The sequence below is a fragment of the Aphelocoma coerulescens genome, chromosome 4 (assembly GCF_041296385.1).
Source record: "Aphelocoma coerulescens isolate FSJ_1873_10779 chromosome 4, UR_Acoe_1.0, whole genome shotgun sequence".
NCBI classification, from domain to species: Eukaryota; Metazoa; Chordata; class Aves; order Passeriformes; family Corvidae; genus Aphelocoma; species Aphelocoma coerulescens.
The window spans coordinates 23,266,268-23,280,207 of NC_091017.1; the positions used below are offsets into that span (position 1 = coordinate 23,266,268).

At 41.9% G+C, this 13,940-nt stretch overlaps 1 protein-coding gene across 8 annotated transcripts in view; it reads left to right on the forward strand.

The window, feature by feature from the left end:
* Positions 1 to 13,940, forward strand: part of GRID2 (glutamate ionotropic receptor delta type subunit 2) — an 824,945-nt gene that overhangs the window by 725,244 nt on the left and 85,761 nt on the right. For all 8 annotated transcript variants that reach the window (XR_011150528.1, XM_069013075.1, XM_069013077.1 and 5 more), the window contains one exon: positions 5,279 to 5,474. Coding sequence is in view for 7 of the 8 variants with exons in the window: in XM_069013075.1 (XP_068869176.1) it covers positions 5,279 to 5,474 (196 nt within the window). In the remaining variant the exon portion in view is untranslated. The remainder of the gene's footprint in view (positions 1 to 5,278; positions 5,475 to 13,940) is intronic.

The window sequence follows — 13,940 nt, forward strand, 5'->3', positions numbered from 1 at the left end:
AATTCTTAAGAAAATTTTATCATTCATTACCTTATTGCTTCAAAATTAGAAATTCAAGGAGAAAAAAGTTTTAAAATGTGAGATTATCATTTGCTTACTCATGCTAATGAGTGCTTTGCTTTACAGGTAGTTCAACTGAGAACTATCAAAAAATTAAATTTCAGTGTGGGTAATAGAATCAGAATTTGGGCATCAAAGGATCCCTTGTAGGAATTAATTAGCTTGACAGAGGCTTTTTCCTTGTTTTGAGATCTGATGTGGCAGCTGTGTGGTGAGACTGGGTGACAGAGTGAGGCTGAAGATTTACATGTCCACTAAATGCATTTGTCTGAAAAGAGAAGGAATTGTTTAATCCAGGAGCACAGGTACACTGAACAATATGTAACCTATAAACCAGGCTGGAGGCAAAGCAGTTATAAGAGTTCTTTCTTCTGTAAGGGAACCTCAGTGGTTTAATAATTCTAGTAGTTCTCTCAAAGTTTGTCATTTCTCTTTGTTTTGCTGTACCATAGCTTCTAGGTTCAATGTCTCAGCAATAGTCTGCAGAGCTGTGGGTTATTAAACAAACAGCTTCTGAAGGAGGTCATATATATTATGATCCCATTTTACATGTTTGTGTGAGGGGAGGGAGTCACTGATGTGTGATAGATCTTTACTGTATTTGCAGCTTGTCTATGCAGCAGAATATACATATGTACACCTCCAAGGCTCCCGAAAGTCTTTCTTTCTCCTCAGCATATGGTCAGGTGAACCAGAACTTTGGGTTTACTGCCAACAGCAGCATTGAGTGCATCCATAGAGTTTACACTTACATTTGTCTTGCTTTTGTCCTCTTGTCATCATTTTCTCAGCATGGAACCTCACCTGCAACTGTGAAAAGATGCAAGTAGGGCAGCTGAGAGGCATCCTGTGTTACAGGATAGCACATCTAACAGTGAGGCACTGCAGACTCTAGTTAATGCCAGACTTGGCAACTACAACATGCCTTCCTGAAGGCATTGACATAATTCTTCTCCTTGTTATTTCCCTGCTGGTGGTGTCTTTGTGTGTGATAGCACACTTGCTTCTCAGACTGTTTGCTTCCCATACCTGACTGTAGTACACTTCAAGACTAATAGCTCATGTCTTGTGCTGGTTTGCCCTTCTGAAAATAACAAAGTTGCTTTTATAGCCACAAGATATACGCAGGAGCTCTTTTTCTTTGTGCTGTTTTTAACTGATTTGTGGCACCAGCTACACCTGTCAACTGCATACTGCTTAGCAATAATATATCCAAAAAATATGCTTGTTATATTAAAAATTATATGGCCACACGGAGTCTTGTAAAGAAATGATTGCAGTTTTACCAAGTGTTGTCACTAGAAATTGGAGACTGGATAAATACTTTTTGTATACTTTTCTAATATGACAAATAACAATTACAGGACATTGCAGTCTGCATCCTGTGACAGCTCATTGCACTGCTGAGCACTGCCAGTTGATTATAGGAGCGTACTGGCGGCAGCGGCAATAACAGAATGGATCAATATAGTATGCTGTATTTACCTAGTGCCTTTCATCAGTGATGCTTATGACAGACAGACTGTCAGCACTGTGCACAACACTTTGCCTAATGGTAAAATAAGGAGAAACTCTCAGCAAGGCCCACTGCTGCCTACTGGGGTGCCTTTGTGCAGAGCTGTGCTCAGTCTGGTTGTTGCAGGTTTTTATTCAACCTCAGGTACAGAGTTTTGTATTTGTCCTTGATGAATTTCACAGCCTGCTCCTCCAGCCTTTCTAGGCCCATCTGAATTTCAGCCTGGCCTTGAGCAGGTGGTTGGTCCCCCCAAACTTGACAGGAGGGTGCTTGCTTACCTCCTCCAAGTTATTGGTAAAGACACGTCCCAGGTTAGACCTCTGGAGTACCTGTTAGCAGCCTGCAGGTGAGCTACCCTATGAGCATGACAATCCAGTTGGGAATTTATCAAATTTGGTTTCCCACACAGCCGTACCTAATGACCTCATTTGGATACAAGAATATTGTGGGATGCAAATAGGCAGGCTGCCTCGCTAAAGTTAAGGTAAACTATGTCAATATCTCTAGTCTTGTCCACAAATGAAGTAATTTTAGTGTAGAAGGCAACCAAATTGGTCATTGACTTACCTTTGGTGAGTCAATGTTGAGTGCTGCCAGGCAGCTGCCTCTCCTTCACGTGCTTAGAAATGTGCTCTGAGAGGACTCACTCCATGAGGTTGGACCAACAGTAATTGCATTAATCATCTTTTTTAACTTTTTTAATATAGTCTGGACATTTTCTTTCTCCTGTAGCAAGGGATCTCCCTTAGCCTCCTTCACCCTGCAAAAATTAAAGCAGGTGGCCTTGCAAGGACTTGGGCCAGCTCTCTCAGCACACTCTGACTTCTATGGAACTAGAGACGCCGATCAATCCCCTGCCTTGTCTGGTTGGGATTTACCTGACCACCTCGTTGTTCCTTGCCTTCTTGAACCCTGCCTGTAGTCACAAAGGCCTGGGAGACCTTGGTGAGGAAGAGTGAGGCAATGCAGGCACTGAGTGCCTCAGCTTTAGCTGTGAGTGCTGCCCCCATCCACAGGGTCACACTCTTCTTGTTCAGCCTTTTAGTTCTGCAAAAGCTGTTCTTGTTACCATTGAAATCCCTCAAGAGCATCCACTCCGACTGAGTATTTCTGATGCTACCCAGAGTTGCTAGGAAATGTTTCTAAACTCCTCCTTCGATGGTTGTCCATACTTCCACCATCTGTGTATTGTTTGGTGAGATGAAATTCTTTTTGAAATTCTTAGGGTTTCTTTAGTAATTTCAAAGTGTAATAGATGATTGAACTGCTTTCCCTGGAGAAACTTACCTGGTGGCTGTGTCTAGACTTCAGGACTGATCTTTAAAATTACGTGGTTTATTTCAGTATGTTTATTAAACTTAAGCATATGACCTAAGTAGCTTACTTTCATAATTCCCCCGACTGCCTCTTTTTAAAATATTTACTGCTTCCCTTTCGCTCACTGGCTGCAATGAGGGTTCACATTTTTGCTTACAGCTCAGCCATTCTACATTTAGTCTTTCAGAACTCACAGGTGTTTATCTGGACTCGATAATTTTTTTCTTTTTTTTTTTTACTTTTCAGTTGCCAGCTAACCATGGTACTTATTGTCCTGATGCTTTAGTCTACCAGAGTCCCATATTTTTCCTCATAGAATAGGGCATGTCTTGGTCCTCTGGTAGAAGACCAGTACACCTGGCTTCATGAAATGCTACATATAGCATCTCACCTTTGATGATCCCATATATGTACAGATTCTTTGCAGGTTCCCAGTACCTAGACTGTTTAAAAGGAATGAGATCTTGTTGGAGAAAGTGAGATGATTTGAGGGATTTCAATACCATTAGTTATTTACACCTCACAATTACATTCATCCCTTCCTTGTAATTACTATATGTTATCTAACTAGAATTTAGCTCTTGGTCAATGTTTTTCTAAGCCCCTATGTCTAAATTTCAAAGGATTTCTTTTACACTTAGCTAACATCTAAACCCTTGCCATTGATCTCTATTGATTTCTTCTTTTCCTGCTTTCTGTTTTGTTCATGGCATACACATCCTGTGAAATGTGATTACTGTTTTCTTCAGTGCCATCCTTACAACACATAAGAATTCCATTTTTACCACCCCCCGCCCCATAGGGCCATTTTCACTAGCCTTCATATTTACATTTTTCAGAAATACAGCTTGGAATTTGATGAGTTTCCTACATTGCTGTTTGCATTTTCTGTGTCTGCAATATGCTTTTACAATTTGCTATTGCCTTCTTTAAGACAGCACTGAGCTCCTTGATTGTCCTTATGTGTCATCCACTAGATTTGTGCAGTTTATACACAGTTAATTTGCACTGGGAAAGCTGTAATGGGTTTTAAGCAGTAGACATATTGCAGTAGTCACTTTGAAATTTTAATGAGTGCCATTAAAGAATCAAAGGTACAGGAGAGCAATTCTACAGGAAAGGAAAATACAGGCCAAGAGGTAAGGAAACTTTAAAGGATTTTTATACACAATTTTTAAGTCCAAAGCAGGTTGATCAAACCACATTTGGGATGCCTTAGAAACTTCTAAAATGGTTTATTTTTCTGGTTTATAGAGAAGGGTAAGACTAGATAACATGTAAACAGAACAAATTTATTAGACTAAATAACATGAAGCATGATAACATGAAAATGTGATGAAAAAACAGTTCATTAAAGAAATCTTCTTATTGCTGAAAATAATACAGGATGTGACGTATGTGATGGATGCACAGTTCAGTGCAGGAACACCCCCACCAAGCTGCCCTTCACAGTGTAACCCAGGAGCACACAGAGGTGCTCAGCCCAGATGCTCTGGGCTGGATTTCATGAGTCCTGGTGCTGACACCAGCTCCCCACAGCAGGGTGTGTGTTTGCACCATAGGCAGGTACCCAACCTCTGTAGGACTCCAATGCTCCCTGCCTCTCCCTTGCCCTTGCTCAACCCAGCTTGGCATTTCCCAGGATCCTCTTACTCCTTCTGCTCTTTTTTCATCCACTTTCACTTTTTCTACCCCTTCCTTTCACTTCATATTCCTCTTTGTGTCTTAAACCATAAAAACAAATTTTCAGCCTTGCTTTATCTTAAAAAAAAAAAAAAAACAAACAAACAAAAAAAAAAAAAAAAAAAAAAAAAAAAAACACAAAAAACAGAAGAAAGTGTCTCGAGAGCTGTCTCCTGTGAGAAGCTGAATGGGACGAGGAGCCCGGGCCCCAGCGGGGGGAGAGAGAAACAGTCCAAACCAATATGGTTGATAAGCAAACTCCATTTATTAGCAGTCCAAAGGTACTTCTATAGTATACCAGCTTGTTAACTCCTAAGTGGCTTAAAGCTTATCAAGACACATTTCTATTTCTACATAATTGGTCTTACATTGGCAAGTTTCCATAGTCTTGTTATGATCAAAAGAATTCAGTGCTCATCTCCCTCGTTCACTCCCGGATAGTACAGCTGCAAGTTTTTCACTCCCTCTCTGTTTCTCAGGCCTGCTTGTTATCTTTCACACAGGGACTTTCCCGTGGAAAGTTTTCTCACACACAAGCCTAAAACTTCCAGGCCTATTGCTTGCACAGTTCTTTTATTGATCCCAATAATTCTATTTCCCAACAGTCTCCCTCTGTGTTGCCCTTTGTTTGCCTGCAGCTCCTTCCTCTTGAAAATGTGGATTAAAGTCTCCTGTGTCTCTTTTTCTCCCCCAACAATTAAGGTCTCTCCAGGATCTCTCGAGGCAGACGGATATTCCTTATGGCACCGTCCTGGACTCCGCAGTGTACGAGCACGTGCGAGTGAAAGGCATGAATCCCTTCGAGAGGGACAGCATGTATTCCCAGATGTGGCGCATGATCAACAGGAGCAACGGCTCGGAGAACAACGTCCTGGAGTCCACTGCAGGCATTCAGAAGGTACTGGCACGCTTCCTTTATGCTTCCCACGGGAGATGCTCTGTGTAACACCACGTTTGCTTAGTCGTTGCTTTTAGCTACAAGGGATGCATTTGCACCCTTGCAATGATCATGCCTGGAACCAATTTCCGAAAGCCCATCGCACTGGCACGGAGGATTGGGACTTCTCAGGTTTGTGGCATTGAATAGCATTTTGATATGTGAGTACCTAGACTGTTTGCCCCAAAAAGTATTTACAGGTGTATTTACAGGAGATGAGTGTGTTTGTAAGGGTGCAAAATGGGAATAGGATCACTGGACTTAGAACCCCAGAATACAAGACATTGGTTATCTTATTTGTGTAGTTTCCTGACCCTGAAAATCCTGGCTTTCTGTTGTAGCTCTGGGTCATGTTTGTTTTGAGAGAGGAAGGCAGGAATGAATGATTTGACTTTAAAGAAGAGTCTCACAACCACTTTCTGTAGTAGGTTTAGCAATGGAAAAATATTTTGAGAGCTCTTTGTAGGGACATTTGTGAATGGAATAGTTCCCTCCCAAATTGTGGCTGAGAGCTACAGCTTTTATAGAAACACCAGTCCATGAAAGGCTTCAGTATAAGAGTCAATACAGGTTAATGAGTGACTGTAAACAAGCTTTTCCCCAACCATTGTATCTTTTTATTCAGACTTCCAAACCAAATCAAAGAAGTATCATATTTTGCTGTCTTTATTTTAAACTTCAAAAGGTGAAGATTTCTTAGAGAAAATATCCATGAATTGTGTGTTCACTTTGTCACAATCTCAATTTAGAGACTTGTAAAAATCCAGATGAACTCTGATTTTGTCTCCACCAAAATCCACTGGCCAGGAAAACATGTAATTTCTGGTGTTCTCTCTCTAGATAGCAACAAGAGAAAAGAGTATGTTAAGAAGAAGGATGAAATCACTGGTGAGCTCTTGATAATAATAGAACTACAAAATAACAAAGATTATTTGGAGTTTTAAAAATCACCAATCCAACCTCTGGATAACCAAGATCATATTTTCTCCTCTGAAGGACTAAACAGCATAAAAGAAGAGGCAAGAGAGGCCCTGGGGAATGCACTTTTGAAACCCTTTTAGATAAAGTCATAAGCTGAAAGAGCAAGAAAAAGGGGCCTGAAGATTTATTGGCTAGAGGAAATTGCTTTTTTTGAGAAAACATATTTTAGCTCAGTTTGTAAGTGACTGATAAAGCTGGGGTTTGCCTTTTGTATGTATAAAAAAAAAAAAAAAAACAAAACCAAAAACCTTCCCTCCTTCTGGCTTCCCTTCCCAATTTATAAAAAGAGTTTTGGAAGAATCAAAACCCAGAGTACATCAAACACAGCTGTGCTGACTAACAGCTTTTAGCTGAAAAAAACAAACAAGTGGTGTATCCTGCTGGCAGGTAATTCCAGACTACAGTCATTGATTTCTCATTCCTGGAAACATGGCAAAACCTACAAAACCAGAAACATCCAAGTTCCTAATTTCTCATGCTTCTGCTTCCCAGGAGTAAGCAAATCATGATGTCAAAAAAACTAAATTGTGTCAAGTGAGCAAGCTCCCACCCTCCAGTTTTAAAAAATCTGAGGTCTTAGGCCTGATTCTAATGAACATACACATCTACCTGTGTGTGCACAGTTTCTCCCCTTTCTTCAGTTTACAGGAAGAAATGACACAGAAAATGATTATTTGCCAGCTGCTGTTCACACAGAAGCTTTTGGGAAGTTGTAGTTGGCCTGCTCAGGAAGAAAGCTGGATTAAGAAAGTGATCTTAAAAGCTAATCTTAGGCAAGGAAAACTAGTGTTTTTAAAGGTATCCGATAAAAGGCAGAGATTACAATCTCTGTAACACACTTCATAAAATGACAACATTTCAGAAAGAATTCATGGGTCCCCTTGGCCTATTTATATGCTTCATAATGCTCTTCAGAGTCTTTAATGAATTTAACTGGCTACATCAGAGCTATTAACCCAGTTATAACCCTGGGCAAGCTAAACCAGCAGGTCTTTCTCTGTGCCTCGTTTTGTTTCCCCCATCCATCAGCACTAAAGCATGACTGGCCATCGCCTCAGCAAACCTTCCTGGAGTGCCAAGTGAGACAGCAGAGACTTAATGAGTGCCTCCAAACAGGTAGGGAAGGGGATTTCCACTCAGCTGAGTAGTGACCATGAAGGGAGTGGGATAGGATGGACCACCATGGGAGAGAGGTGTGCAGAGATGCAGTGAACTCTCCCATCTTTAACAATGCCCCTCGCTGCACCACCTCAGAGGTTAAATGGGGTTTGCAAGGAACTTCACAGAAGACACTTCCCCAAATATTATTGTAAAATCCTAGAAGTTCTTTAGTTTTGTCTTGCTTTTATTCTGACAGCTCCAGTGGAGGTGGCACCATTTTATTGTGAGGAAAGTAGCCGTCTAATGCTAATGTATATATAAACAGGAGGAAGGGGAGAGGGACCCACTGCTGGTTCACCCAGAGCATGACCTCCCTCACTCAGCAGGACTGCCTGCTTGCTGTACCAGTGGCTTCGTGGGGAATGGCACCTGTATGAGTGCAAACACAATACAGCCAAATGACAATGATTGCACAGTCCCACTTTGCATCAGGCATTCTACTGCTTTGACCTCCTTTTCCTGGCAGGAGGGCAGGGCAGGCAAGAGAAATAGGATGGGAAGATCATGCCATTGTAAGTTTTCAGGTTTTGATATTTATTGGTCCTGTTCCTCTCATAAGTCAGGTGCATACATATCACCATGTGTGCTCCTGTTCCATCCATAATGAACAGCTATAAATACCACAGGTCCAGCTAGAGAGCAGCTGGATAGATTTACCCTGTAGAGAGAGAGTTTTAAATACCTCAAACAGGAGACAGCCTGAAAAGCACAGGCACTTTAGATATTTTCTTCCACTTATTGTCTCTTCCTTTCTCAAAAGGCAGCAAAAGGCTGTCGAAAATCTGAATTTAAGGTAGGGGAGCACTCAGTTGTTTGTCTTCCTGCACTGTGAAATCAACATGGGTGGGGAGGTAGCTGTATTTTTATATAAGCCTGGATAATTCTGGAGAATATTCACTTTTATCTTCCCTTTTTCTTTATTATTCCTAAGGGTTTCATGTGTCTCAAATTGATTTTCCTTTTTTTGCATAGGTTATGAAATATGCATCTCATTCTGTCATAGGAATGTCTATTTTTGTGGAAGTTATTTATTCAGAGAGGATTTACAGAGGCCCAAGTCATGCCTGCTTAAACATTCATTGAGGACTCCAAGAAAAATCATTTAGGCTTAAACATATCACATTACATACCTCTTTATGTCTTCTTAAAAAGCACATTACCCTGCTTAATCCTTTACAAGCACCACAGGCTTTCCTATCCTTGGAACTATTCCCATTTAAAATATAATGGAGCTCTTCCATTGTGCCCCTGTCTGCTCTTTCTTCCCTGGAGTATAATAGTGCCTAATGCCCTATTCTACCCACCTTGTTCCTCTGAACATGATACCATAGCCTACAGCGTCTTCATTTCTCTCAGTAGTACAGAGTGGAAAATTCCTTTCCCAGGCGGGATCCGAATGTGTTTGAAACCTCTTCTGTCTATTTAACTCTATCTGCAAAATATTTAGCTGCTAGAAAACTTGTGAATTATTGTCAGGTGAAACAATGCTTCTGGATGGTGCATTAAGAGAAACTCCTTGTAGGCTCCCAGTACTCCCTTTTCAACTTGCACACAGTATCAAAAGGAATTTGGTCTTGAGGTGTGGATTTCCTTGTGATCCTAATTGCAATGCCAGTGGAAGCGTGCTAGCAACTGCTCAGCCCATTTGTTTTCCCTGGACACTGTGGATGGCACTCTTACCCTCCTGAAAATACTGTAATAGTAAAAGTATTTATGAATAGACCATAACAAAGCTCTGCTAAGGTTACTTGTATGGGGAAGAAAGGGGTAATAACAATTTGCAATTCTGTGCTGGAACAAATTGTCAGTAACTGACCATGGATATTCTTAATTTGTCTACATCAGTAGCGACATCATGAAGATTTACCTTGGTGGGCCAAAACCCCTCCTGAATTCATTAATTATCCTGATATACTTAAAAATTTGCCATTGGAATTGCTGTTCTTGTGACAGATTCACTGATAGCACCACAAAACATCTAGTTAATGTATGGAAGTCCCCACCTCTTTCCTGTGAACATTTCTGGCCATGGAGTACCCCAATGAAAAGACACTGAAAACAAAAGAGAACCAAGACAGACTTTTGGAATACTGGATGTGCACCATGAGTCAGCAGTTTGGCAGTGGCTAAGAAAGGGATAGGCAGCAGAAGAGGTGAGAGCATGTAACAATGCTGGGACAGCTCTCCAGCCTATTTCAGCCCAGGGGATCAGCTATGCTATGCAGCTGTTGATTAGCAGGCTAATTACCAACCCAAACACCAGTTTCCTGGTTCCCCTCTGCCTCTGGAGCTGATGCTTCTTGGGCAGATGAGATGTTCTGTGTCTGCTCTACAAGTGATAAGGTTAACAAGTACCCTTAAGAGCTTGATGTGTTCAGTCCCACAGCTGAAGGTGCAGGCTCTCTATTTTGCAATTACTGTCTCCTGTACAGTCCATGATTTTGGAGCTGGCAGGTGCCTTGGAGTACCAAAGGCACCCACTGCCTTACTTTTGTATTATCATGGGTGGTCTGGCTATTTTTTTTCCCTATAATCCTGTGTATCTTTACTGCCATATCTGGGGCTTTAAAAACTTACAGCAGTGACAAAAATTAGAATCCTGACCAGTAAGCTCTACAAACACAGTGTGGCATTACTTTCAGGCATTATCAAACAGCTAATAGTTACCTAGGTTAGCTTAGGAGCTCAGTGTGTTTGGGAAGTACAATAACTGGTCTGTGACAGTTAACAGAGCATGAAGCAGATTTTGTGTGTAGCTTTAAAAATTAAATGCCAGACTTTTCTTACTACCACATTTTCTCAGAATTCAGGCTATGTCTAATAAAAGGCTTGCTCTCCCTCACCAACACTTCTGAGTATATAATAAAGTTTCATCTAACTTTGACTTTCTAGAGAGTTTTCACAGGTTTTATCTTGAGTAGAACACCTGTAAAAGTTATTTTCTGCAGAGTTGGGCTTTATTCAAATGAATAAGTCAGAATTTGAATTAGCCTACATATCAAGAAGTGGATCTACATGGACATGTGTTCATCCAGCAACTAAGCAAGCCAACTATTGCTGTATTCCCTTTGTCTCCAAATTTCTCTGAAAGGTTTATCTGAGTTCATCTTCTCCTGTTTCATCTTACATGCTACTGAATGTACCTCACCCTTTTTCCTCTCCCTGAAATGGCACCCAGGTTGCTCCTGACTCCTGTTCAAAGGTCACTCTGCGTATGCCTGACAGTCACTTCAACAACCTCAGATGTCACTGACTGCTGTCCTGCTGTGGTGCTGGGTCATTTTACCTTCCCTGGCTGCTTTGCTTGCTCTCTCTCTTATCTCTCAGTTCTTTTGGAGAACTTTCCAGACTGTAGCGGGTTCCGTTTGTAACCAGGCAGAAACACCGATTTAGTGTAGTGGTTTGGTCCAAAATACTCATTACTATTTACCTTCTGTGAGATAAGAATTAGGAGAAAAGCAAAGCAGGCACAAAACTTGAAAGAATATAAAGAAGTTTATTAACAGACCTAAAAGAAGAAAGAGGGGGGGGGAAAAAATCATACCACACCTTCAGAACACTTCTCCTCCCCCCACCTTTCTCCCTTCCCCCACAGACAATGTAAAAAGACAACCCTTGAGATGTTCAGTCTGTTTACCACTTCCATAATAACCTTGTTCAGTCCATTTAGGAAGAGGAGTCTCTCTTGCCCATGCTATGAAAATATTATCACAACGAGACAGCCACCCGGGTTGGTTCTCTGCTCGCATGTGAGTCCCTTCCCCCCGACCTGCAGCTTTTCTCACAACTGCTTTCGAGGGTCCACTCTTGAATTACTGGGGTACAATTTTAAGGTTGAGCCGTTCAGAAAAAAAAGTTCTCTTCACCCATCTCTGGGAGCATTTCATCTCTAAGAACAGAGGCCCTTCTCCTTCCCTGGGAGCAGAGGGTCCTCCTCATCTTCATTAGCCCTACTCTTGGGGACATGGGCATCTACATGGCAGACTTTCACAACCAGCTTTCTTACTCGGGCAGCGATGTCTTTCCACTCTTCAGCAGCCCAGATTGGTTTTCCCCTACGCTGCCAATTAGCTTTTTCCCACTTTTCCAGCCATTCCCACAGAGCATTGGCTACCATCCATGAATCAGTGTAGAGGTAGAGCTTTGGCCACTTCTCTCTTTCAGCAATGTCCAGGGCCAGTTGAACAGCTTTGAGTTCAGCGAGTGGGCTTGATCCACCTTCTCCTTCAGTAGTTTCTGCAACCCGTCGTGTGGGACTCCATACAGCTGCTTTCCACTTTCACTTCATCCCTATGATGCGACAAGAACCGTCGGTGAAAAGAGCATAGTGTGTGTCTTCTGATGGCAGTCGGTTGTACGGTGGAGCTTCTTCAGCACGTGTCACTTGTTCTTCTTCATCAGTGAGACCAAAGTTTTCACCTTCAGGCCAGTTTGTGATTATTTCCAAAATCCCAGGGCGATTCAGTTTTCCGATACAGGCGCGCTGTGTGATGAGAGCAATCCATTTGCTCCATGTGGCATTGGTGGCGTGGTGGGTAGAGGGAACCTCTGCTTTGAACATCCACCCCAGCACCGGTAGTCGGGGTGCCAGGAGGAGTTGTGCCTCAGTGCCAATTACCTCTGAGGCAGCTTGGATTCCTTCATAGGCAGCCAAGATTTCCTGCTCTGTTGGGGTATAGTTGGCTTCAGACCCTCTGTAGCTTCAGCTCCAAAATCCCAGTGGTCGGCCCCAAGTCTCACCAGGTACCTTCTGCCAGAGGCTCCAGGACAGGCCATGGCTCCCGGCTGCAGAGTAGAGCACGTTCTTCACCTCTGGTCCTGTCCTGACTGGGCCAAGGGCTACCGCATGAGCGATTTCCTGCTTGATCTGAGCAAAAGCTTGTTGCTGTTCAGGGCCCCAGTGGAAATTGTTCTTCTTTTGGGTAACCAGGTAGAGAGGACTCACAATCTGGCTGTACTCAGGAACATGCATCCTCCAAAAGCCTATGGCACCTAAGAAAGCTTACATCTCCTTCTTGTTGGTTGGTGGAGACACTCCTGTTCTAAAATTTTTGTGGGCCATCCTACATCCAAGACCATATTCTTTTGTATCTATAGCTTATCCCTGTCCCTTAAGTCCAAACAAATTGGCTCCACGAAGACAACTTGAAGTTTTGCTTCTCTTAAACTGAGCGGAGCTTCTTTCATCTGAAATAAAATTAGTGTGTTTTTCCTTTACTGTCTGTTCATGTCTGACCACTTAGCCTACAGAAGCTGACTTCATCATTTTAAATTTTCTTTCCTGTGGCTTTCTATTGCTGGTGTGTCTATTTAAGTCTTGCCAATTTACTTTCCATGACATGTCTACGTTTTGTCCATACGACCTCCAGCCTGTCACTTCAGTAGTTTCCAGTGTTATTTTCTGGGGCCTCTATAAAGAATTCTTTTTCCATTTAGTTCCATTGAAAATGCTCCTGGGTAAAAAAAAATAAATAAATAAAATTGCCTTGACTTTCAAGGCCTTTCATGGTGAATTCTGACTCTCCCTGTAGCGGTCTCATTTCTGAATTGGAAATCGTTTGTGTGAACTTCCAGTGCAACTCCTTTTTCAAGCAGGCATCTTTATGCTTTCTCTAAGGACCCTTCTGTAAGGTATGTTTTCCTTCAAGACAGTAGTCATGTCTTTCCTTCAAACTCCTGAGCACTCCCCTTTGTTTTTGCAGTAACAAAAACATTGACAGCCAGGTCCCTGGTGTGCTATGATCAGTACCCATCAGCAGAGCAGCTCTGTTGTGTTGCTTCTCTATGCTGTTTCCCTCCCTTTGCTTTATTTTATAGCTGCCAAATCGGGGGTAGAGAGGAATGCACACTATAATCATCTAAATACTGGCATAGATGGGATGTGGGGGAAACCAAAGAACTACTGTACCCCCAGAATGAACTAAATTAATGAACACCACCATTATCAAATGAATAGTATCTCTCAAAAAACAGCCTCTCTGTGCCTGACCTTTCAGCCTTCATCCTCAGAGGAGAGCTACAGCCTAACTTCAAAAGATGAGCACGGGAACTAAAAGTTCATGACAGTCTGACACAATATAAAAAAAGAGGGGGGAAATAAGATTTTATTGAGCAATTTCTCCATGTTATTCCTCAGTTTCTCCAGATTCAGTGGTGCCAGCTACATATTTCTTTTGAATTTTCTCATTGATTAACAACAACATCATTGCATTAATTTCAGAGGCAGTTTCTAATCTTGAAGTTTTCTGCTTGTTTTTAGGTGCTTGTTTGCCTGAAAACTTTGTT